General features: G+C 35.2%; 1 protein-coding gene across 9 annotated transcripts in view; it reads left to right on the top strand.

Annotated features, from left to right (window-relative positions):
* Positions 1–25,945, top strand: part of FRYL (FRY like transcription coactivator) — a 314,599-nt gene that overhangs the window by 210,693 nt on the left and 77,961 nt on the right. For all 9 annotated transcript variants that reach the window (XM_069105195.1, XM_069105197.1, XM_069105194.1 and 6 more), the window contains 12 exons: positions 4,149–4,240; positions 8,852–9,024; positions 10,720–10,880; positions 11,871–11,981; positions 12,645–12,799; positions 13,106–13,205; positions 14,906–15,074; positions 16,396–16,655; positions 17,063–17,203; positions 21,539–21,707; positions 24,056–24,140; positions 24,662–24,774. In XM_069105195.1, coding sequence (XP_068961296.1) covers positions 4,149–4,240; positions 8,852–9,024; positions 10,720–10,880; positions 11,871–11,981; positions 12,645–12,799; positions 13,106–13,205; positions 14,906–15,074; positions 16,396–16,655; positions 17,063–17,203; positions 21,539–21,707; positions 24,056–24,140; positions 24,662–24,774 — 1,729 coding nt within the window. The remainder of the gene's footprint in view (positions 1–4,148; positions 4,241–8,851; positions 9,025–10,719; positions 10,881–11,870; positions 11,982–12,644; positions 12,800–13,105; positions 13,206–14,905; positions 15,075–16,395; positions 16,656–17,062; positions 17,204–21,538; positions 21,708–24,055; positions 24,141–24,661; positions 24,775–25,945) is intronic.

Here is a 25,945-nt window from a genome sequence, read left to right as displayed (position 1 = left end):
GGTTAGTAGAAAGAGCATTGTTCTAACAGCTGCCCTCCCTTCTTAGGTTTCTTTCAGCTCCAAGTCCTTTGATATTCTCTAAAAGAAATTAATTTCAATTTAATTTGAGTATCTGTGGAGAGGCAGGATAGTGTAATGGAAGTCACATTCGTAGAGACTGAACAACCTAAGGTTGAGGTCTGGCACACCCTATACCAATGAAATCACAAGTCCAGTTAAAACAAAAGTGCTTAAAGCTTCACTAAGAGTTTTGAGACATGCTGGTGAATACCAAGAATAATAGAGTATAATCTGTACTATGTTCTAGTAGTGGGGGCTGACATATACATCAACAAGGATAAGTCAAAGAGCCTGGGAATATATTTTATCAAGTCATCATTTTGGGGTAAATTCTCTGCCAAATTTTGAGGAGAAGGGCACTTGTTGGGTATTTTTTTTAATGGTGCCTTTTTTTCCCTTAAAAAGATTTATTTATTTACTTTTAGTTTACAACATTCAACTCCACAATCTCTTGAATTCCAATTTTTCTCCCTCTCTCCCTCCTCCTTCCCCTTATTCCCCCCCTCCCAGTGGCATGCAATCCAATAAAGGTTTTACAAATAAATACCTTCGCATTAAACATTAGTTAAATTATAAAGAAGAGTTATAACCAGTGGAGGGATCAGCAAGAAAGAAGGAACAACAAAACAAAACACAAGAGAAAGAGCAAGTAGTCTGCTTCAATCTTCCTTCAGACTCTGTAGTTCTTTCTGGATGTGGATCTCCCTTTCCATCATGAGTCTTTTGGAGTTGTCTTATAACCTTGCATTGCTGAGAGGAGCCCAGTCTATCAAAGTTAGTCATCACATATATGATGTGTCTGTAATTATGTACAATGTTCTCCTGGTTCTGCTCTCTTCACTCAGCATCAGTTTATACAAGTCTCTCCGGGTTATTATGAAATCCATCTGCTCCTCGTTTCTTATAGCACAATAGTATTTCATTACATTAATATACCATGACTTGTTTGACCATTCCCCAATTGATGAAAGGCACTTGTTTTAAAAGGTTATATTCATTTCTTGTCTGTTTTTCTGGGATAGATAATACAGGATAACCACCAGAATTTTTAATTACATGCCTGCTAATTCTGCTTCAGTTGAGATAACTGTCTCCCATATCTAAATATTTTGTTTTGAAGTAGTTTCTTAATCAGTTATTGGGGAGAGGAAAGGTTGTCACATATTAGGCCATAATATCTACTATTGAACTTAAGAACTTTTTTTTTTTAAGCAATTGGGGTGAAGTAACTTGCTCAAGGTTACACAACCAGTTATTTTGTGCGTGTGCCAAGTATCTGAGGCCAGAACCGATCCCGGGTCTCCTGATGCCAGGGCCGGCGCTCTTACTCACTGCACCACCTGGCCACCCCTTGTTAAGAACTTTTAAAGAATATTTTTCAGATGCCTACCTTTTTTTGTATCTCGTTCATTGTTTATGGCACTGAAATGGTGCTTCTCAGGGAATATACCATGCCTAATGTCAGTGTATTCTCCTTACAGTTACTTTCCAATCCTTTGAAGACTGAAGTGAGGGGGGAGCTTTTTATTGTAAAATTACCATTATTAATTAAATATCCAAATATCTATTGGACAAAATTAACATAGAGAAGAAAATTTCAACAGCATAACTTTAATGTACTTTTTTCTCCTTAATTTTTCAAGTGGCTGTTACTCCAAATGAAGTACTGTTATACTCTCAGCTTAAATTTATTACTCACCAGAAAGTAATGATGAAGCTTAAATTCTATTATTCTTAGCCATACTTTCTCTAGTGCTTGCCTGGTAGCTGGAAGTTTTAGGATTTGAAGTGCAAGTCTGAGTAAATTAAGCAACATAATTTTTATTCTCTGTAATGATGGTGTCCCAAAAGTCTTAGTGCAGTTTAAAGCTTTAAAAACTTAAAATATGGAATTAAAACTCCAGGTTGTTATTATATGTTATCAATCCTAGGAAATAGAGAAGAAATAAATAAAATCTTTTAAAATGAGCCCCTTTCAGAAAGGGAGAGATAGAATAGGGTAAAATATCTCACATAAAAAAAGCAGGAGAAAACTGTTACAATGGAGGGGAGGAGCAGAAACGTGAAAGGGAATAAATTAGCCTTACTCACTGAATTTGGCTTAAGGAAGGAATAACATATACACTCAGTTGGGTATTTTATCCTACAGGAAAGTAGGGGGGAAGGGGATAAGAGGGAGGAAGGGGATAAGAGGGAGGATGATAGAAGGGAGGGCAGAGGGTAGTTAGAAGCAAACACTTTTGAAAAGGGACAGGGTCAAAGGAGAAAATAGAATAAGTGAGGGGTGGGATAGGATGGAGGGAAATATAGTCTTTCACAATATGACTACTGTGGAAATGTTTTGCATAACTGAACATTACAACCTATATTGAATTGCTTGTCTTCCCAGTGGGGGTGGGTGAGGAGGGAAGAAAGGAAAGAATCTGGAAATCAAAGTTTTAAAAACAAATGTTAAAAATTGTTTTTTACATGCAACTGGGAAATAAGATATACAGGCACTGGGTTATAGAAATCTAGCTTATCCTACTAGAAAGTTGGGGGTGGGGTGGGGGAGGATATAAGAGAGAGCAGATTGGGGGAAGGGGTATTCAGTAGGCTCACTCTCTTTGGGGTGGGGGGCAGGGGAGAGATGGGGAGAAAATGTGTAACTCAAAATCTTGTAGAAATGAATGTTGAAAACTAAAAATAATTTTTAATTTTTTAAAAAAATGAGTCCCTTTCTCCCCCAAAATCAGATAATTTATCCCAAATTATTTTATAAAATAAAATAAAAAATATTTCTAAAATATACTCCCACTTGGGTAGCTAGGTTGGCTCAGTGAGTAGAGCCCTGGAGTCAGGAGGACCTGAGTTCAAATTCGGCCTCAGATACTTAACACAAAACCTAGCTGTGTGACCTTGGGCAAGTCACTTAACCCCAGCTGCCCTCCAAAAAGCAAAAAAAATAAAATAAATATACTCCCACACTCTTTGTATTGCATTTGTGTACCTGTCAGTTTTTTAAAGTAAGAATTCTTTTCATCTTTGTGGGTTTTGGGGTTTTTTTAAGCTAGTTCTATGATTTCATTGTTATAAAGTATCCCCAAAAAGCAACATTCCCTATAACAAGGCAGGTCACCACCAGTTATACAGCTTATATTTTTAGATGGCTAGCTTCCTGAGGCACCAAGAGAGTAAGGCCTAGTGTCACAGGGGCCAGACAGAGGGGATATGGAACTCAAGATGTCCTGCCTCTTGAGACCCTGGCTTCCATCCATTACATCCCACTGCTTCCCCATAGATAGTTCAGTTAAAACTTTAATAGCATGAAACTTCCCTAAGACTTTTGGGACATGCTGTATTCTACTTGTTCCTCTAATTGTCATGAGTTACTGGTTATTCACAAAATTAGCAGCAAAAACCCACACCTCTTTTTGCCTTTTCTCTTAGCCTGCTTCTCTGTGCTATAGTTTTTATGTATGAACATATCAGAAGTTTTAGTACTTCTTAGAGTCCCCTTGAAGTTTGTGTTCCTGCTCCTTTCCTCTGATTTCTGTGAAACTTGGGGCTGTCTTTACATTCTCTACCTTTTAGTGCATAGTTTTCCATTTTTTTTAGCTATTGCTAAAAGCTTAACAAATATAAAAATTGGACCATAAGAGCATAGATCTGGAGCTGAAAGTAAGCTTCAAGACCATCTTGCACAACCTCCTGTCCCCATTTTATGGATGGTTAAAAAGGCTCAAAGAGTGATTATTATCTGTTCAAGATAATACAGTATGTGGCAGAGATCATGTTTGAATCTAGGTCCTTTGATTCCAAAACTGTACCATGTAACCTCCCTAAATATAGAACCTTACTTTCTTCACAGAAGTTATCATAAAATAAAAATTCAGTATATTCACTTATCCTCTCCTCATTGACAATATTATACTCTGGCAGAATGCTGAAAATTATGTTTTGTACAAATGAGATATTTCAGACAACTTGAAGTAACCGCAGCACCGTTGTGAGGAAAACCCTTTGTATGCTTTAAAGTTCATTTTAAAAGTAAGATGTCAGTGTATGCATCTTAATATATCTCCTATATTCTTTTTGATATGGAATAGAATATGAAACGGCGCAGGCGTCGGGATATTTTGCGAGTGCAGCTGGTACGGATATTTGAACTGCTGGCAGATGCTGGTGTCATCAGCCACAGGTTGGTATTGGCCTTGTTTTATTTGGGGTAATAACATTGAAATGCTATTGAGCATTCCTCTCTCTTGAAATGCAACAAAAAGAAAAACAAAAAACTTCTTGAGGAAACTCAATCTCCTTTACTTCTATAGAATAGTATTTATGATCTACTCAAATTATGCAGCAGTTACAAGTCTCACAGACTTACAGTGTCTTAGCATGAGAAGGGACCACAAAAGCCACCAAATCCTAGCAGTACCTGAACTGGAGCCCCTTCTGCAGCATGCCTGAGACTTCCCAGGAGAGGGAAATCACCATCTCTTGAGGCTACCTGACCTTTTCACCTGTTTGGAGTAATTCATTGTGACGAGCCTGCCTTGTCTTTTCTGATATTTCCTGGTTCTACCATCAGGACCAAATACAACTCTTTATTATAAACCTCAAGATACTAAGAATCTTTTCTTATCTTGGTTGTTATCACAGCCATATTTACTTAGGAAGTAGGAAGGCAGGGTGCTATAGGAGAAAGTGTACTTGCTCTGGGATTGGATGATCCATATTCAAATCCTCACCCTGGTGCCCTGCTGACTTGAGCAAGTCACTTACCCTGCCTGGGCCTTAGCATTGTCCTCATCTGTGAAATGGGCCCTGAGGTCCCTTCTGGTTCTAAATCTTTGAACTTATGATCCTATTACACTACAACAAGTTTTAGTATAATAGTAATGTGAAAGTGATGTCAATTAACTAATTAGCGTAAGTGCATGGTTTTTTAAGTAAAATTACAAGTTAGACAAATACTAAAAAGCCTAATTATCATCGTCACATAAAAATTATACAAGACTAGGTAGCATATAAATATAAGTTTTTATTCTACTTCACCCTTGGCATCTCCTTCCAATGAATTGTCTCTCCCTATGAATTCATCACACTCATTATTTTTCTCCTTCATTTAGCATTTACTCATAGTGTTGTGTGATGTCATTCTTATAGTCTTTTCTTGTTACTTTATTCTACAATCAGCATCTACTGTGTACAAGGTCCTACTAAGACGTCCTGACATCTTGGAATTTACCATTTAGCCTTGCATTGTTCTGTAGTTTTTCTTGCATGTATATATTATTTTTCTTACTCTAGTTTCTCTTAGGATTAGTTTGTAATTTCTGGTACCACTTCGTTTCACTCAGTCAGTGCCTTATTCATAGCAGGTACTTGAGAAATACTTTCCTTGTACTGTATATGTGGCAGTCAGTGGATTCTGACTGATCATAAATGTGGTAACCTTAAAAACGTAGTTTAAGTGATTAGTTACCTTTTCCCTCTAGCCTTGTGTTTTCTTTCAGATTCCTTTATTCACTTCCTCTTCCCTGCTAGGATGCCTCACCTCAGGTCAGAGAGGCTAGTGCTATTAGATAGAACTCAGAATCATAAAATTGCAGACCTTAAAGAGATCTTAGATGTGTGGCAGCACCTGGGTCCAGCTCCCTTTTCTGCCCAGATATTGGGCTAGATGATCTGAGAGCCCTTCTAGATCTAAAGCTATGGTCCTATGAGTTAAAAATTAAGCAACATGTTTTTCTTAAGGGCCTATTGTGTAACAGGTGCCATATTAGGAAAGTTTTACAATCCCTGCTTTCAAGGGGCTTACAGTTGAATGGGAGAGACAATGGTATACAGGTATATAAAGAATAAAGTAGTTACAAGATAATTTGAGAGGGAGGGTATTAACAGTTCAGGGAGGGGGTCAGGTATGACTTCATGTAGAAAGTAATTCTTGAGCTGCATCTTAACAGAAGAGAAGGACTCTGTGAGGGAGGAATAAGGAGAGAGTACATTCTGGGTATGTTAGTCAGCTGGTGCCTAGGGACAGAGAAAGAGAAGAAGGGATGTCTGTGAAGAATAGAAAAAAGACCAGGTAAGCAGGATTTCAGAGTGCAAAAAGGCAGGAATGTATAAAAAGGCTAAAAAGATAGTTTGGGGTAAGGTTGTGTAGGGCTTTAAAATTTAGAGAAATATATGTGTTATTCTAGAGGTAATAAGGAGCCACTGAAGTTGATAGGGTAGGAAAGTTACATGGTCAGATCTATACTTAAGGAAAATGACTTTAGCAGCATTATGGAGAATGAACCGAAGTGGAGAGTGACTTGAGTTAGGTTGACCAGTTAGGAGTCCATTGTAATACTCTAGGCCAGATATGATTCATTAATATGTTAATTGTACTTTAATTTTACATATATCAGTTTTCAGTCTTTGTTGGTTTTATACCATATTCCCCTCTTATGTCCCCCTGAACATTTTTAGGTATATTGCATGTCTTTTTCAGTTTGGTATTCAATTTTCATTTTTATCTAAGTGAATAGAATTATATCTTTCTTAATATTCAACTTTTGTGGGACTCAGCTCCTTCTTTACCTTTGGAGAAAGCGGCCAAATCCAAATGGGAGCAGATTCCTCTAATTATATACCATAAGCTTAACATGAATTTTTTAAAAAGTCAAAAAAAGACATAACAGTAATAGTGTATCAGTAGTGATTTTTGTACCAGCTCACCAATTCCCAGCCAGTTTGAAAAATTATTTAGATAGTGGAATTAGCCCAATACTATTTCATTCTACCTGTGGAATGACTAACATCATACTGTTTGAACTATTGATAATACTGTATTGTAGCTACACTTTATGCCAGTGAGTTCTACATTCATTCATGAATGATTAGTCTAATGGCCCAGTTGGAACAAAGCAAATTAATTGATGAATATTGTCTATTGGCCAGACTGTAACATGTGTTTGGCTGGACAACCCATTAGGTAGGCAGTGAGCTGAACCCAAAATTGTAGGAGGAAGAAAGTGGGCTGAATTCTTTTGAAAGATTGAATAGCACTTTCAACAGCTTTCAGATGGTTCCTAATATGCAAATCTGTTTTTTTAAACAACTATAATTCTTCCAGTCATTATATATGGTTGCTCATCATGAAGCAACCCCATCTCTGAAGTATCAAAATTGTGAGTGATAGCTGAACAATGGAGACATAAATGTATGGCAGGTGTAGGTAGGCAGTCCCATATGTGATTTGGTCCTAAATTCTTCCCTTAGCCATAGATCAAACAAATACAACTATTTCATGCTCTCTTAATTTGTTTGTGCCATTACTCTTTATGTGTAAATCATGCACTACTTTGGCCTTATCTTGTGTGTAAGAAGTGATATGAGATATGGATTGTACTGGAAAGGCATGATCGGAAAAAGGAGGTGCATGTAATGAAAGAGGGATAAACAGATGGTTTATCTGCTTATCATATTATCATTATATCATATATATACATGTATCATATATGATATGATATATACAGATAAACAATAGGTGCTACATTGATATGAAAATGTAAAAATACTTAGAGGAAGACCTAGCCTGGGTCCTTCTGTGGAGGATTCATAGGAAGGGCAAGAATAACATGGGGTGAATTATATAGCCAGTTAATGCTTTTATATCAGTGAGCTCACAGATCCATTGAAATAATAAAGTACAACTTTTTACAGAATTTTCATCTGAATAGTTTTGTATTTAAACTATTGAAAATCACATTTATTATTAAAAAGCACTAATGTTTAGGATTATTAAAGTGGCTTTATCAAAATCATAATATATAATTAACTAAATGTAAGATCATCAATTCATAAATCTAAAACATTGTTATAAAGCATACAGGGACTAACAATGTACACTTTGGACTTCTTTTTAAAAAGCAGTCTCTTACTCTACCAAGGTATAAGCATGGCAAAAAAAAAAAGAATTAATTTTTCTGATTTATTAATGATTAAATTTTTATTAGGGCATGAATTCTATTTCAAAAAGTGGTTATGTTAAATGTCACATGATAATTAAAGTCTCACAAAATAATAAAAGTAATACAAGTTGTGTTAAAACACAGAACTAGTATTTTTAAAAATCAATATTAGGTTTATTTTGTAACTTTATTTTATTAACAAAAGAATTTGGGTCCCATACTACTAGCAAGGACCAGGCTTATCAAAAAAAAAATAGTATCTTTTAGGAAATACTATATAACGTATTCATAATTAACTTAAGTGCGGACATGAAGAATGCATAGAAAACACAAAAAGAAGACTTTAGGAAATTGTATTTTAAATTCAATTCCACAAATATTTATTTCCTTTAAGGAGGTTATAAAATTAGAGCATGAGTACTTTGTTGTTGTACTTCAAGAATGTAAAGTTCTACTTTTACAGTATTAATACTTAATCTCTAAGAGAAGGAATTATTAGTTTCTAACTGTGCTTTTAAATATAATATTGTGCTATCACCATATTTAGATAAATTTTTAAAACTCCACTAAAATAAAATCGAGTCATTTCCTAATTAATGTTATAATATTATATTTTCATAACATATACTTGCTCAGTTTTGGATCACATATCCTTACCAACAACTTATTTACCTGATAAAACACCAGAAAACATATTCGGAAGTTAACATGTTGGTAATCTATTTGGCATAGGAACCTTGCAGAGTTTAGCAAATGTACTGATTTTGGTTCTTAGATGACTTTTAGAAAGTTTGTCTTTTTTTTTTTTTTAATTTTATGTTTCCTTAATAATTTTCCTTTTTTATTTTCAGTGCAAGTGGTGGCCTTGATAATGAAACCCATTCCCTCAATAACACTTTGCTGGAGTATGTAGATCTAACTAGGCAACTCCTAGAAGCAGAAAATGAAAAGGACTCTGATACACTGAAGGATATACGATGCCATTTTAGTGCCTTAGTGGCGAATATCATTCAGAATGTTCCAGGTATCATTTTCAATATTTAGAGCACTAATTGATTATCCATGATGTCTTCTTTCCATGCTCCAATGAGATTGTGACTTAAAATGACAAGACATAAATTTTGGGAAATGATATTAGAGAAGCACAGGTAGCAAGAATTTATAAAATCATTGAATTGGTACCTGTTTTTGTTTTCCATCAAGATGAAGACAGAGATAAATTTGAAGGCAAGCAACAATAGAGGCGTATAGAAAACTTGTTGTAGACATATTGAGCAGCAGAAAGGAGTGCCTGAAAGGGAAGTTAGGGAAGAAGAGTAAGAAAAATCCCCTTTACTTTAGAGAAAGGCATTTGGGGGAAAAGTGAACTGAATCAATAACCTTAAAAAAATGAGAAGTAGTAAATGAGACATCTAGCTTTCTGAATAATACCAATGCAGTGATATGTTTCTAAAAATATATTATTTATAGCTTTCCAAATAGTAATTATAAGGCCTTTTATTATATCTGTAATATATTAAATATTGTTTTGGGGTACATTACAAATATAAATTTAATTTTAACAAAATTTGAATTAATTTTTCTGGTTTATTAATGATTAAATTTTTATAAGGGCATGAATTCTATTTCAATCAGTTTTTTCAAGACAAGGATGTTGGTCTCTCTCTCTACCTACATAGATACAGATTTGACTACCCATACATATGCTCTTTCTCATGTAGGTTTAATGACCTTTAGTTTCTGAAATTCAGATAGTAAGCTTGTGGCATGATGATATGATAATAAGAGACTTCAGACTTGTAGCTTTTCAGAGAATACTTCTAAGCATAAAGTTTTGATATTACCTATATATTAAACTTTTTAAATTATCCCAGATAAAAATTTATTGATAATTTTTACTTGTGTAATAATTTTACTTATATATAATTTACTTGTATAAATATGTAACAGAGAAACAGAGGGAGAGAGAGATCTGAGAGCTATCATTGGAGTCACAAACATCTGTGTTTTCAAATCCCACCTCTGATGCTTACTGCCTTTATGACTTTGGGCAAGTCATTTAACCTCTTAATGTCTTAGGCTACTCACTAAAACTTTAAATTCCCAAACAAATACTAACCTGCATTGGTAGGGGGATTTTCTCACCAGGAGTTAACCTGATGAAATGAGAGATCTACCCATGACCTCTGCCCTTAATTCTTTTTTTTAAGTACTCACATATACACATATATACAGGGTCCGCATAATAGATATGTCATTCCTATTGGATAACTAGATAACTTACATTATAAATTTAAATTTTATTGTGAAACCAGACATTATGTTCCAGAACTTATAGTATAGAATCATTGATTATTGGAGCTACAAGCATCTTATGTAGTCCCACTCTCTCAGAAACTCAGGGTAAAGTGGTTTTTACCAAGGTCATACACTCAGTCAATGTTATACTTGGAAGTGTATCCCAGACTACTGATTTCCATCCTGTTTTTAAATACATCACATTGCCAGCATGAAATTTCTGCTTTAAAAGTTGTCATGTCACAATAACATATGCTTTAATCATTCTCTCTTTTTTACTTGCCGCAAATTAAATAGAAAGTTTGCCTTGACGAAAATATACAAATTTGAAGTTTTAGTTAAAATTTTTATTATGTATACAAATACTTTTCAAGGATAATAAAATAAAACTCAAATACTTCTGTTCTGCTTTTCTTTATAGTTCACCAGAGAAGAAGTATCTTTCCCCAACAGAGCCTTCGTCACAGTCTCTTCATGTTGTTCAGTCATTGGGCAGGGCCTTTTAGCATTATGTTTACTCCCTTGGACAGATACAGTGATAGGAACATGCAGATTAATAGACATCAGTACTGTGCATTAAAGGTATTTACCTACAACTTTACTTTTCTTATAGCTTTTTGCTTGGTATTCAAGCCCCTCCAATGATTGGACTATCAGTTATCCTAGCAACCTTTTCTCTGACTTCTCCCTTACATGAACACTGCACTGCAACCTAATTTTTGCTCTTATCCAAAGATTTTCCTACTTTTATAACAATTGTTTACAATATTCCTGTCAGCTGGAATGACTCCTTCCAGTTTACCCCAAAGCTTTCCCTTTTGAATTTATACCCATTCATCACAACAGCAAAGTACAAAGGTATCTCCTTTGTGAAACTTTCTCCTGTTCCATCCAATCAAAATTTCTGAATTCTCGTAGCACTTCATTCATACAACTCATTATTATATTTCTCATTCAGGCATGCTTTCTTATTCCCCATGTCTAGATTTCCAAATTATTTAATCAGAGAAAGTAGGATATAAAGGATCCAGTTAAAGTTTCTGTGTACCATGTGAACCTTTGGCATTGTTTATTTCCTATTTTTAAAACGTTTTCGAAAAAGTTTTTGTTTTTTGGTCATACTACCCTATTCCCACCTTTGCATTGAAGTCTGGTGCATAAAAACTCAACATTTTAATTTTTAATCCATTTGGAATATTCTTAGTTTTTTTTTTTTAAGCAATCGGGGTTAAGTAACTTGCTCAAGGTTACACGGCCAGTTATTTCTGGGTGTGGTGCTGAGTATCTGAGCCCGGATTTGATCCAGGTCATCCCAACAATGGAGCCGGTGCTCTTACTCGCTGTGCTACCTGGCCGCCCCATATTTTTAGGTTTTATAAATTGTCTGACTGATCTGGTGCCATGTCATTTGCTTTTTCTATATAATAGAATGTCTTTGTGTACAAATATTATTACATGTCTATTTTTTAAAATTTGAGAGTCATAAGCACTAAAACCGATTTAATTTACTCATTCAGCATTTCTCAACAGCGTTATTTATTAAAATGTGTATTTTTTATTTTATTTTTGAAGGCTATGTCTGCTGTTCTGTGTTGTGGCCCTGTTGCAGATAATGTAGGACTCTCTTCAGATGGCTACTTATACAAATGGCTGGATAATATTTTAGATTCTCTGGACAAAAAGGTAATAGCATAAATCTCTGTCTTTTTTTTAGCAGTCATATTATGTACCTTTTAAGGAATCTAGGATTCTAGAATGATCCAATTAATCCAAGCCCTATTTACTATATGATTAAAAATGAATTTTAATTAAAACATACAGAAAGAGAATACTATATAAAATTAGTCCAAAAGTACCTTAGATTCTAGTTCTTAAAACAGTATTTATTAATTTGTGTTATGTCATCTTCCTCTATGGTTTTATGAAAATGGGCTTAGTAATTCTTATGTTTATCAGGCTGATACTAATAGTGGATGCAGGATAAGTAAAATACCTTTGTAGAGTACATTATAGAAAGTACTGTAGAGGTGAATGACAGCTTAAGTAATAATTACTCTCATTTTTTCATTTGGCTTAACTTCAGAGAGGTTTTCAGAGAGGAAAGCTTTACAAGTAAACTGGGAGGTTTTTTACCCTGTGAACCACAAGCCCAAATTTATTCAAGTGACCCTCACCCTCTGGTGTCCTCTTTTAGTGGTTACATATATGCATAACTGGGAATGGGGTGGGAGGAATTATATAATTAATTATGCAGCAAATACATACCTTATTTTAGTGAAAACATTTCTAAAAGTTAGATTTTTTCTATTTTTACATTATTTCCTGGTGTTTTTTATTTATTTTTAGGTTCATCAGTTGGGCTGTGAGGCAGTTACGCTATTATTGGAGCTCAACCCAGACCAAAGCAATCTGATGTATTGGGCTGTGGATCGATGTTACACGGGTTCCAAGAGAGTAGCAGCTGGCTGCTTTAAAGCTATAGCTAATGTGTTCCAAAACAGGTCTTTTATCATTTTTTTTTAGACATTACTTTTAAATAAGCGGCTTTCATTTTTCTTCAGAAATATTGTGTTTAGTAATAATAGAGTATTCCTTTATGCCTTACAGTATTAAATTCTGCCCCAAAATAGCATGCTCTTAGTGTACTTCTGTTGTATCTCTTTTAATAATAGAGAATATACAGGTGCAGAAAGCATACCTGATGCTGACTCTATCTTTAGGAATCTAAAACATGCACTAGATAATGCCTCTTGTGAAAATAACCATGTGTTAAAGTATTTTACTGAATATGTAAAATTTATTCCCAGGGACTACCAGTGTGACACAGTGACTCTTCTGAACCTGATACTGTTTAAAGCAGCTGATTCTTCAAGGAGTATCTATGAAGTTGCTATGCAATTATTACAGGTCTGTAAACAATTTTTAATCAAGCCCATGTTTTATTTCTAGTGGATAAAGGTGATTTCTTTTACTTATTTTACCATACATCATTGGCATTCAGTTATATGATAACAAGAATTATTAAAACAGTCATCACGGGGTGGCTAGGTGATGCAGTAAGAGTGCTGGCCCTGGAGTCAGGAGGACCTGGGATTGGTTCCGGCCTCAGATACCACCCACACAAAAGAACTGGCCGTGTAACCTTGGGCAAGTTATTTAACCCCTATTGTTTTGAAAAAAATAAATAAATAAAAACAATCACCAATAATAGTGGACAGAGGATAGTATAGATCATTGAAATTCAAAAATGTGTAACAAATTCAGTTGGCTGTATAGAATTCAAATTTCTAATTTAAAATTGTATATACCTGAAGTCATTTTCGAAAATTATGAGCTCTATAAAATCCATTTGCTTCTAAAATCTTATTTAATGTTAGGTTATAATATCCTAAATTACCTCAAGAGTAGCACTATATATTTGAGTAAAGAGAAAAGTTATTTTATAGTAATCTTTTATAAATTATCTTTCTCAAATGAATAAGCAATACTCTCATGAAACTCAAGTTTTGCTTTATGAGGGAGCATTTTTTTTTTGCTTTTTGGAGGGCAGTTGGGGTTAAGTGACTTGCCCAAGGTCACATGGCTAGTTTTTTGTGTGTCTGTGTCTGTGTGTGTTAAGTGTCTGAGGCCGGATTTGAACTCAGGTCGTCCTGACTCCAGGGCTGAGGATCTATTCACTGCGCCACCTAGCTACCCAAGGGAGCATTTTCATTTACACCAAAACAGTTTTGGGGCAATATAGGATGAGGTGACAAGCTCTTAACTGATATGCTAGTTTTGCAGAATATCATTTATTTCCATATAACATGAAATAGAAGGAGTGCTCAAAGAAACACAATTTCATACCATGTTCTTTTTGCTAAAACTAGAAATAGCAATTCTTGTTTTTTAGGGCTGGACAATCTATATTAAAGCTAATACTACAGGGACAGCTAGGTGATACAATGGATAGAACACTAGGCCTGGAATCAGGAAGACCGGTGTTCAAGTCTAGCCCAAGGCACTTACTAGCAGTATGACCGTGGGCAAGGCACTTAGACTCTGTTTGCCTCAGTTTCCTCATCTGTAAAGTGGGGATAATCATAGCACCTGCCTTCCATGGTTATTGTGAAGATCAGATGAGATGGTTTGTGAAGCACTTAGTGCAGTGCCTGGCAGCTAGCATAAAAGTTAGCCAGGAGGAGGAGAAAGAGTAGTAGCAGTAGTGATCAGTAGCAGTAGTAGTTTAATTTTTTCATCTATGACTATTATCTAGGACAATTTTTTTTAAATTATCTGTATTTTTTAAGAAGGGGAAAAAATGATAGAAGTTTCAAGAGCAGTTATATATCAAGCTTTTGCATACATTTTAAGCCTTGGTGCTAAACTGTATTGTTGATTGGCATTTAACACAAGTTTCATATAAGAAAGCCACAGGAATATTTTTTCTCCATATATTTTCTAAAGCAGTAATCAACAGCAAAAAACCACTTGGAAGATATTTTATTGTACCTTCTGTAACCAGGAGTGTTCCTTGGGAAATAATTTTGTAAGCAGACATTAATTTTAACTAAGATTAAAAAGACCACTAAGTTTTAGCTTTGATTGTTATAATTTTATTCCTGCAGATTCTGGAACCGAAGATGTTTCGCTATGCTCACAAATTGGAAGTTCATAGAACTGATGGAGTACTCAGTCAGCTGTCTCCTTTGCCACACTTGTATTCTGTTTCATATTATCAGCTGTCAGAGGAATTAGCAAGGACTTATCCTGAATTAACCCTTGCTATCTTTTCAGGTATGAAAATTTTAACTGGTTAAGACATATTTACACATTTCAAATCTCTTCTTTGTCAGATTTTCAAAGTATGTTAGATTCCAGATGAAATTTAAGTAAAGAAACACAAATCTAATGTATGTCATTGTAGAGAAAGTGTACCCTGATGATTGACATCTTGAAAGGATCCCTGTCACTAAGTCTTTCTTTATCGACTTTAAACCTTGTCCCTGTCTCCCCAGAAAAACACTATCTTCTTCTATCTGATTCTATCTGACCCCTGGTTTCACACTCTTCCTTTTTCCCCCTCTCCATCCTTTCTCCCTTTCTCCTCCTCTATCCCCCATGCATTTTACCCTACTTCTCAAGTTCTCTTTCTGTTGTCCTCTTCCCTTTTCTCCCCACCACTTACCTCCTTTCTCCCTCCCCTACTCTCCTTCCTTTTACCTCTCTGTCTCACCCCCGACTCCACCCAGTCCCCATTCCTTTCCCTTTCTTTTAATCACCAAACACTCAAGGCAATCTAAAAAACATATACATTATTCCTTGAATGCCCACTGACAACTTACTTACATCTTTACCAAATGATCTCTTAAATTAAGGTTTTCCATTAAAGTCCTTTGAATATCCTAACTAAATCACTAAAAATACTATCATTCATTTTTTATGATGACATAGAGTTACTTTTCTAGACACAAAGCTAGTTGCATAGTATACATGTTGAAATAACTTTAACTAGTATCCTGAAAGAAATTTACATCAATCTTTTTTCTGTTGAATGTAAAAATTAAGCCTTAAGAAGAAATTAAAATAAAAATCTGAATATCTAACCTGCACTCCAAAGTACTCACCTGTTGGAAGTCATATGCCTATATTGAAATGTTTTAAATTTGAAGGTATTTAATAGTTAAGCAGTTTAAAATACCATTTTACTTAAGGATCTTTTTTTCTTCTCTTTAAGAAAAGGCCTTATATTCCATAGAGTTATAATACTTTACAGTTGGATGGAATGTCTATATAGCCTCCAAGCCAGTGTAAAAATTTTCTTTTTATTGTATACGTGACAAATAATCATCTAACCTTTGCCTTAATAGCTCCTGTGACAGGAAGCATGAGGACTATTTTTTCTATTCTGCAATTAAGTTTCCTTTTTAAGCATTGAAAAATACCACAGATATAAAGGAAGACTATAAATTTATTTTTAGCTGTTAATTTTTTCCTTCTTATAATCACTTAGCATAAATGAATAGAAAGGTGAAATGATCATTTTAAATACCTATAATTGTGCAAATTTAAATAAGTTCAATTTCTTTTAGAATGAACTGTTAAAATTTATTTACAGAGATAAGTCAGAGAATTCAAACAGCTCACCCAGCTGGGAGACAAATAATGTTGCATTATTTGTTACCATGGATGAACAATATAGAGTTGGTGGATTTAAAACCTTTGCCAACAGTAAGGCGTCATGATGAAGATGAAGATGAAGCTTTAAAAGACCGAGAACTCATGGTGAATAGCAGGCGTTGGTTACGAGGAGAAGGTTGGGGGTCACCACAGGCTACAGCAATGGTTTTGAACAATCTGATGTACATGACAGCAAAGGTAACCTGGATCTTTGTAATTGCTATAAAGAATATTAAAATTGTTTTGGAGGAATTAATGTGTTTGGAATAGATAATGTGCTAGATAAATTTGTATGACAACTTAAATGTGAAATTACAAATGCTTTCTTCAAGAAATTTCTCATTTGTTAGAAATGATACTTTTTCTGGCATCTATGACCCTGAATGATAACCATAATTTATATTTAAATTGTAACAGAGGAAATGAGTGTTCATTTGATTTGTCAAGAGAAACTGAACATAATACTATAGCTGTATTGATGAGCTTTAGATGATAATGTTTCATGGTCAAAGTTTTTTAAAATAATTCAATAGAAAATCATTTCATGTGTTTCTATTTTACATTTCTAATCTTAATAATGAATGTATCTTAATTTTGTTTCATAGTATGGTGACGAGTTGGCATGGTCAGAGATTGAGAATGTTTGGACCACACTAGCAGACAGCTGGCCAAAGAATTTGAAAATAATTTTGCACTTTTTGATCAGCATTTGTGGAGTGAATAGTGAACCCAGCCTCTTGCCTTATGTATGTATTCAGTTTAACAGTGATCTTCTGAACACCCATTCCATGCATGGCAGTATAACTACAACACAGGAAAGGAGTTATCAGGGTTAGAAGAGCCAGGGTGGCCACATTCTGGGATCCTGGTGGTGGCCAGCCCTTCGCCCACCTCCCTCCTCAGGCAGACCATGTCATTTTGAGTCAGCTCTGACTGTTAGGATATTTTTCTGTACTTTAAGCTGATATCTGCTTCTCTTTTGCTACTACCATTCCTCCAACTTTTGGGGTTAAGCCAGAAAAGACCTAGAATCAGAGCTGGAAGGGATTGTAACTATCGTTGTCTCCAAGCCTCTCACTTGACAAATGGAGGTCACAAAGGGGGCAGCTCGTCAAAGCTATCTTTTAACCAGCATGTATGGATTCCAAAGCTGGCGCCCTTTCCACACTGCTCCTCAGCTCTCTTTTTGTTACTGGTCCTTTGCTCATTTTTCAGTCTTCAAAACCCTTTTTCTTCTCACTGGTCAAATGGGAAGTGTAACCTACAGTCACTATTTTTATTCTACTCTCTCTGCCCTCTTCCCTTACTAGGTAACATATTTTTGTGATGCTATGCAAGGGAAAAGCCTGAGTCTAGGTGTGTGGCTAATTGGTCATGATAGTAATTGATAACATTGATGTAGCACTTTTTGTATTTCATTGGAACCTTCCAACAGCTGTGGATGAGGTAACAAGCCATTACCTCATGAGGTAACTAACTGTTTATGAAGTACAAGCATTATCCCCATTTTATAGGGATAGAAAATGAGGCTTAAAGAGATTACGTCATTTGCCCATATCACACAGTGATTATCAGAGGAATAATTTGAGCACTTTCTAGGGTACCTCACTGCCTTGAAATCAATTTCAGTAGTGACTTCAGACTCTTGAAGACAGCTATGTTATTTATGCGAAATATCACTGTTGTCTCTAATTTACATGACATAATTGCAGATTCCCTTATTGCTTCATTTGCTCTCCCTGAACTCTTTAAATTGCCTTTCATAAGTGTAGCACTCAAGATTAAGCCCAGGATTCCCAGTGCACTCTGCTCAGAACCATCATCTTGGTCATTCTGGGAACTGTACTCCTACAGAAACAACATGAGAGGCCTTTCCTTTTTTTTCCTGCCATTGGTGACTCATTATAATCTCTTGTGCCCTATTCTTGACTGCAAATTTAAGAGGTCAAGGAGTAGCCAGATATCAGGAAGCTTGAAGAGTCAATGATAACAACTAAAGAGGGATCAGAAATCTGGGTTGTCATTTGAGGTTTGTGTCAGAGGTCCAGAGAGGCAGGAGGAATCAGAACACAGAAAGTGAACCTGATCCAGAGGTCATTTGCTATCTGTGCTTTTTATTTAGGCAGGAGCTTGTGTCAGGAAGGAGGGAAACATACATTTATCAAGTGCAGGTGCCAGACCCTTTAGTCATAAAGTCTTTCCCTCTCCACAAATCTGACAGGTAAACTATTCCTTGTTTTCTGAGACTGCTTACAGTATCAACCTTTATACCTAAATCATGCACCCATTTAGACTTGATTTTGGTATATGGTGTGTTCCAGTTATCTCCTTTTATCCTCAAAACAACATTGGGAGATAGGTGCTATTATTGCCCCCATGTTACAGATGAGGAGACTCAGCTAATCAAGGTAAATAACTTGCCCAGGGTTACACAGCTAAGAAGTATTTGAGTTCAGATTTGAGCTAACATCCTTTTAATTCTGGGTCCAGGGCTCTATTGCACCACCTAGCTGTCAGTGTGTGGGTGGATCTGAGATACAAAGGCATGAGCAGGGAAATCATCGCAGCTAACCAATCAGAACAATCTCTTTGGCTTCTGGCAAGTTCAATACTGGCTAAAATAAGGAAGGAGGGAGCCTAACACTGTCGTAGAGGGTCAAGTGGCCAGTGGGAATACACACCAAAGACACAAGTGACATGTTTCTGTTATAACTATTTTTGGAGTTCCAATACTAGCACATGCAAAAAAAAGTTAAAGTGCAGTACAAGATAGTATAAAATAGAGTATTAACCTGAATATGATGACTTGCTGTAGCATATATTGCATGCTAGGTTTAGGTGTAAGGATAGGAACTTGGCAGTGGTTAATAGATGTATCAGAGGAAGCTTTCTGTAGCAGTGCAATTTGAAGTGCATCGTAATGGTTTGGTAAGATTTGGATAGGTAGAGAAGAAGAGAGACAGGATTCAGGGAAAAGACAGAAGCAAAGGCCTGAAGAGTGAGCATAGCATGTGCAAGACTCATAAGCAGAGTAATCTTTGTAGAGTGGAAAGTCTCTTGTGGAATAGTGAGAGAGCAGTTTTGTTTAGATAAAATGGGGAAAAGATTTAAAGTCTTGAGCAATGAAGCATTCTGTATGGACTTCCTGGGCAGCAGGGGAATGATATAATGAAAGCAGTGTTTTAGAAATTGTTCTTATCCTTTAGGATGTATATTGGGTAAAGGAAACTGTTTCATTAATTAATATTTGAAGTAGTAAGGCCTCGACTAGAGTTGTCATCAACAGGAATAGAAAGGAACAGATAAAATGACAAAAGATGATTTGGTGATGAAATACCATTTATGCCTAATCCTAATGGATTTACAAGATAATTCCATCAACTTTTCCGGAAATTTTGAAGAGCAATTAATATACATATATATACTACACAGTTTATTCTTAAGGCTTGAAAAAGAAAGCACTCTACCAGGCTTCTTTTATGAAACAAACATAACCCTAATACCTAAATCTGGGAAGTATAAAGCAAAGAAAGAGAAATATAGACCAAAATGTATTAATGAATATTGATTTAAATTCTTTCTATAAAAAAATAATTATTATCAAAATGGATTTATACCAGGGATACAAGGATGGGTCAGCATTAGGAAAACAATCAACATAGTCGATCATATCAAAGACAAAATCATCCAAAGCTTACATGATTATCAGTAGATGCAGGAAAAAGCCTTTGACAAGGCACAAATACTCATTTATGCTAAAAACCCTATGAAACGTATGCATTAGGGGCATATTTTTTTTGATATGCCAACAAGTGAGCATCACGTGCAATAGGGATACTCTGGAAGAGGGATTCTTAACTTGGGGTCCTGAACGTTTAAAAATGCTTTTGATAACTGTTAAATTTTATAATTAGTGTCTTTTGTAATCATATCTATTTTGTTTTACATATTTAAAAAGAGCCCAAAGGCGTGTTACACCATAATGCCAGAAGGCCACTGACACAAAAAGTACTCTTGAACTAGATACTTTCCCATACTTTAACAGTAAGTACATGAGCAAAGCAAGGATACAGCTCCTTTTGCTGCTGTTCTTACATGGTTCTGGAAATGTTAGCAGTGTCAATAAGACAAGAGAAAGTAAGTAAAGGTATAAAGATTGTCAAAGATATGACAAAACTATTTGCTAATAACATGAGAATTTACTTACAAATTGCTTGGGAATCAGCAGTGACATACTGAATATAGGAGGCAAGTAAATTGTCAGAAATGCCTACCCAGGGGCAGCTAGGTGGTGCAGTGAATAGAGCACCGGCCCTGGAGTCAGGAGGACCTAAGTTCAAATCCAGCCTCAGACACTTAACACAAAAACTAGCTGTGTGACCTTGTGCAAGTTACTTAACCCCAATTGCCCTCCAAAAAGCAAAAAAAAAAAAAACTACCCAGTCTAAAGTGAGAGTAACTTAATTTGCCGTAAATGGTGAGTCTCTGAAGAAAATATTGTGAAAATATTTAATCTTTAACCTAACAATTCATCACATTAATTTTGAGGGTAATGGGAGAATTCCCAGTTAGAAATAAGTAATAGAAGCCAGGTAAGAAATGAGAGCTCTAGTTATAGATTTGGAATTGACTATTGGGGAATTTTTTTTTCCACATTTATTTTTAATACCTCCATAAATTGGTTTTGGGAATAGAAAATGCACGAAGGATGAAACCTCAACATCTTTAGCACCTTAAAAATTTTCCCCCGTAGCAAATCAAAAATAAATTTTTGAGAATGAAGCTACAGAGAGGAATGCAGTTGGGAATGGAAGGATAAATAGGTTTTGTGACAAGGCCTAATAACTGTCATTTCATCAACTAAATATCATAGTTTTATATAGAAGAAGAGATGGAAGGAAAGGAATATTTTAATGCACATTCATCTTCCTTGTGACTTTATGATTATTACTGCTACTAGCAAATGTGCTAAATTTTGAATTATACTATATTTTTAAGTCATCTCTCACTTAAATTGTTTTTGTAAGTGATAAATATTATCTTTCATTGTTTTGTTTTCTGAAAATCTTTTTCAATGACAGGTGAAGAAGGTAATTGTATATTTAGGTAGAGATAAAACGATGCAGCTCTTAGAAGAACTGGTGAGTGAACTTCAGCTCACAGATCCAGTCAGCTCAGGAGTCACTCACATGGATAATCCACCATATTATCGCATTACTTCAAGTTATAAAATACCATCTGTCACCTCAGGTGAGAACTTATTTAATACTTTCATTACTGTCAATAGGTATTTGACCTTTGATCCATATATTCAGTCCTAGTTTGTCTCCTCAGCTCAAGCCATACATCTCCAATTCTGTATTAGATATTTCAAACTAGCTGTCTCATAGGCTTCCTGAACTCAATATATTCCAAACTTAACTCATTATTTTTCCTCCAGCACACATTCATCTTCCTAATTTCCCTCTTTCTGTTAAGAATACCACATGTCCAGTCAACTAGGTTTACAGCCTACCTGTAATCTTTGTTGCCCCACTGTTGAGATATCTTGTCCTTTTTACTTCTATATCACATCTTGCATCATTCCTCTCTCTCACTCTCCTCCTATCTTCATCGTCCTGGTTTGGTTCCGTATCACTTTTCACCAGCATTGTTGCAGTAGCTTTCCATTTGGGCTCTTGCTCAAGCCTCTCCTCTCTCTCATTCATCCTTCATTAGACAGCCTGAGTGGGTTTCCTAAAGTATGAATCTTACCAGATTCCAATGGCTCTCTGTTTTCTCTCCAAATAAATATAAAAATTCTTCATTTTAGCTATTAAGGCCCTTCATGGCCTGTTGCCAACCTATATTTCCAATCTTATTATACATTACTCTCCTTCCAATCCTCTTCATTCCAGCTTGACTGACCTTACTCACAGGGGACTTCATTCTGTTTTTGTATCTCTACTGGCTTTCTCTTTACCTGAAGTGCTGTCCTACCTCACTTCTGCCTCTTAGAATCAATCCTCCCCATTTTCTTCAAAACTCAATATAGGTATCACCTTCTGCATCAAGCTTTTCATAATCCTTATAGTTGGTTCACCAAAAATTAACTTGTATATATATATATATATATATATATATATATATATATTTCCCAAATAATTATTTGTTTTATAATGCTAAATTTTAAAAAATGCTCACAATTAGTAGCTAAGCATTAAAATCGAGCAAGCAAGCATTTTTTGTTAAGCACCTGTTTAGGGCTAGATGCTTTGCTAAGTGCTGGGAATACAAAGACAAAAAGGAAAGAGACCCTACCTTCAAACAACTTAGAGGTATTTACAAAACCTGTAAAGCAGACACAAGGAGACCTTGAAGGAGAAGCCCTGCCAACTGATGGATTTGGGGAAACACCTGATGCAGAGTCAACCATTTGGTCAAAGTCTTGATGGAACCAAATATATATACATATATATAATGGAGTATATAACATTCTGGGGGGAAAGTTAGCAGTAATAGGAAAGGTAGTTGGCCAGTATAGTTGGACTCCACGGTGTGCAATGGGAATGATGTTTAAGAAGGCAGAATGGATAGGCTAGGACCAGGTTGAAAAAAAACTTTAAATGTCAACAGAGGAGTTTCTATTTGATCAGTGGGTAATAGAGAGCCAGAGAGTTTATTGACTAGGAGAATGACATAGTCAGACCTGAACTTCAGAATAATCATTTTGGTGGCTATTTTGAGGGTGGATAGAAATGGGGGGAGATTTGAAGCAAGGAGACAAATTATAAGTCTTTTGCAGTAGTGCAGATAAGACACGATGAGGGCTTGAGCTACGATTGTAACTGTGTAAATGGAGAGATTTTGTGGAACTAGAAATGTTATCTGCTGGGATGTGTCGAGTAAGAGTGTAAGGTGTTGAGGATGACAACCAAGACTTAAAACCTTGGTGACTAGAAGTAGTAAGGGTGGGGAATGATAATGAGTTCTGTTTTGGACATTCTGAGCTTGAAGTGCCTCCAAGATACTCAGTTTGAAATATATGATAAGCAGTTTGAGATGTTCAAGTGGAACTCAGGAGAGAATCTATATGGATCTAGGAATCAGGTGATAAATGAACCAGTGGGAAGTATTAAAGTCACCAAATTAGAGAGTATAGTGAGCAGAAAAAGAAAAGAGGGCCCAGGATAGGCTTGGAGTTCAAGTGGGTATGGCACAGGTGATAAAACCAGCAAAGGAAAATAGGGTTTGCTGTGACACCAAGGAGGATCAGTGTTATAAAACACTGTGTTCATTATAGCATGCACAGGAACACATATACATTTGCATACACAGAGCCAGATACTAGATTATGTTGAGTTAAATGAATGTTCTAGCCTGATGGAGAAATTGAAAATAAAATCCTGTCTAGGCTATTTACATTTCGGTTTTCTGTTTGATTTTTCCAGGTAAAATTATTCAAAGAGCCAAATGAAATTTATGCCCACATTCTTAGCTAGGTCATGAAGCAATGTTCATGTATTATTCACTAATTATATAAAATTATATAATATTCACTTATTGGATTATGCATTTTTAAAATATATAGATACTATACTTTTCATTCTAATTTATAGGAACCACTTCCAGTAGCAATACAATGGTACCTCCTACAGATGGCAGCCTCGACAATAAGCACATAAAAGACAACGCTGAGGAGAGGCAAGTGATTCTATACTATTGCTTGTGATTGTAATTATTAAATTAATTACTTAGTCCTTTCAGGATAATTGGTGTTGAACTATGTATTACAATTTATATTCCTTCATTCAAAATTCTTAAGATAAATGTACTACCCTGATGGAAATTTTCCTGTTTCTTGTGAAGTTTATAAAATCTATTTTAAAATAACTTTAGATATTATCTGTCAAAAAAAATTCTCTTACATATTTTGTTTTGCTTTTAAATTTAACCTTCCATGCATTTGCACAACTGATATCTTGATATCTGCATTCTACTTGATAATGATCTGCACAAAATGTTTTTAAGATGAGAATCTTTAGTAGCTTTTGGCATAAAAGTTTTAGGTTTTTAGTTTTCAGAAGAAAACTAAAAAAATTTAGATAGTTTCTATTACTGTTTTGCAGTATGTATTTTTATACATAGAAAAAGAATACTAAAATATGCTTACTCTTTTACTGTGATTTGTGCCAAGTCACTAACAAAGATACTTTTTTCTGCAGCTATGTTCATCTAGACATCTACAGTGGACTGAACAGTAATTTAAATCGACAGCATCACAGACTAGAATCTCGTTACAGTAGCAGCTCAGGAGGGTCATATGAAGAAGAGAAAAGTAATGCTCTCAATTTATTTTTTCTATAATTATTAAATATTATAAGTAAAAATAGAAAATTCTATTAGCATATATGGTACATTCTTAGAGTAAATAAATTTCCACAGATTGTCGGTTACAATATAGGTCTTCCTAACTTAGACAGTGACATGTTCATTTTAGAAAGAAAAAAATGTTACTGTATTACTAAGTAGATTAAAAATTAAGAACCATTTTATTGAGACTATAGAAAAATCAATATTGACACTAAAGAAAAGTCAAAGTAATAAAGCCATTGATTTCTCCAAGATGTATATGTATGTATATAAATATATACATATATACAAATATATGTATGTAAATAGATATTGCGAACTTATAGCATATTCTAAAATATTATACAAAGAATTGTGTTCATTTATCAGTTGCTATGTAGTATCATGAATGAATTCTCTTTTCTACTCTCCTTGCTTATAAGAAAGAATTCTATAAAAATCTCACCCCATCATTCCCTGAGAAACTTAGGCACATGGTTACTGATTCTTTTTTTTTTTAATAATCAAATGCTTTATTAACTTCTAGCTTACATCATTCATTTCCTTAAGATTTTGAGTTACAAATTTTCTCCCCGTTTTTCCCCTACCCACCGCCCCAAAATAGCAGTCCCACAGGATATCCCTTCCTCCAATCTATTTTCTCCCATATCTTTTCGACTTTTCAGTAGAGCATGGTGGATCTTTATGCCCTAGTGCCTGTATGTCTTATTTCCAAGTTACATGTAAAATAATATTAATAATAGTATATATATGTATATATATATATATATATATTTTTTTTTTTAAATTCATTCCCTTCCTCCCTCCTCACCGACCCTTAGTGGGAAGATAAGCAGTTCAGTATAGGTTGTACATGTGTAGCGATAGCTATGCAAAACATTTCCAAAAGTGTGTATATTGTAAAAGACTGGCTGTATTTCCCTCCCACTTGTTCTATTCTCTACTTTGATCCTGTCTCTTTTCAAAAGTGGGTACTTCCAATTTCCTTCCCCCCCAGCCTGCTCTCCCTTCCATCATTCCCCCTCTTATCCCCTTCCCCCCTACTCTCCTGTAGGGTGAGATACCCTATTTAGTGTGTGTGTCATTCCCTCCCTAAGCCAAATTCAATGAGAATAAGGTTGACCCATTCCCTTTTG

This window comes from Petaurus breviceps, unplaced genomic scaffold (assembly GCF_028583685.1).
Source record: "Petaurus breviceps papuanus isolate PSGF00001 unplaced genomic scaffold, PetGlider_PUasm1.0 76, whole genome shotgun sequence".
Classification (NCBI taxonomy): Eukaryota; Metazoa; Chordata; class Mammalia; order Diprotodontia; family Petauridae; genus Petaurus; species Petaurus breviceps.
The sequence above is the reverse complement of the archived record's forward strand: the minus strand, read 5'-3'. Positions and strand labels throughout refer to the sequence as shown.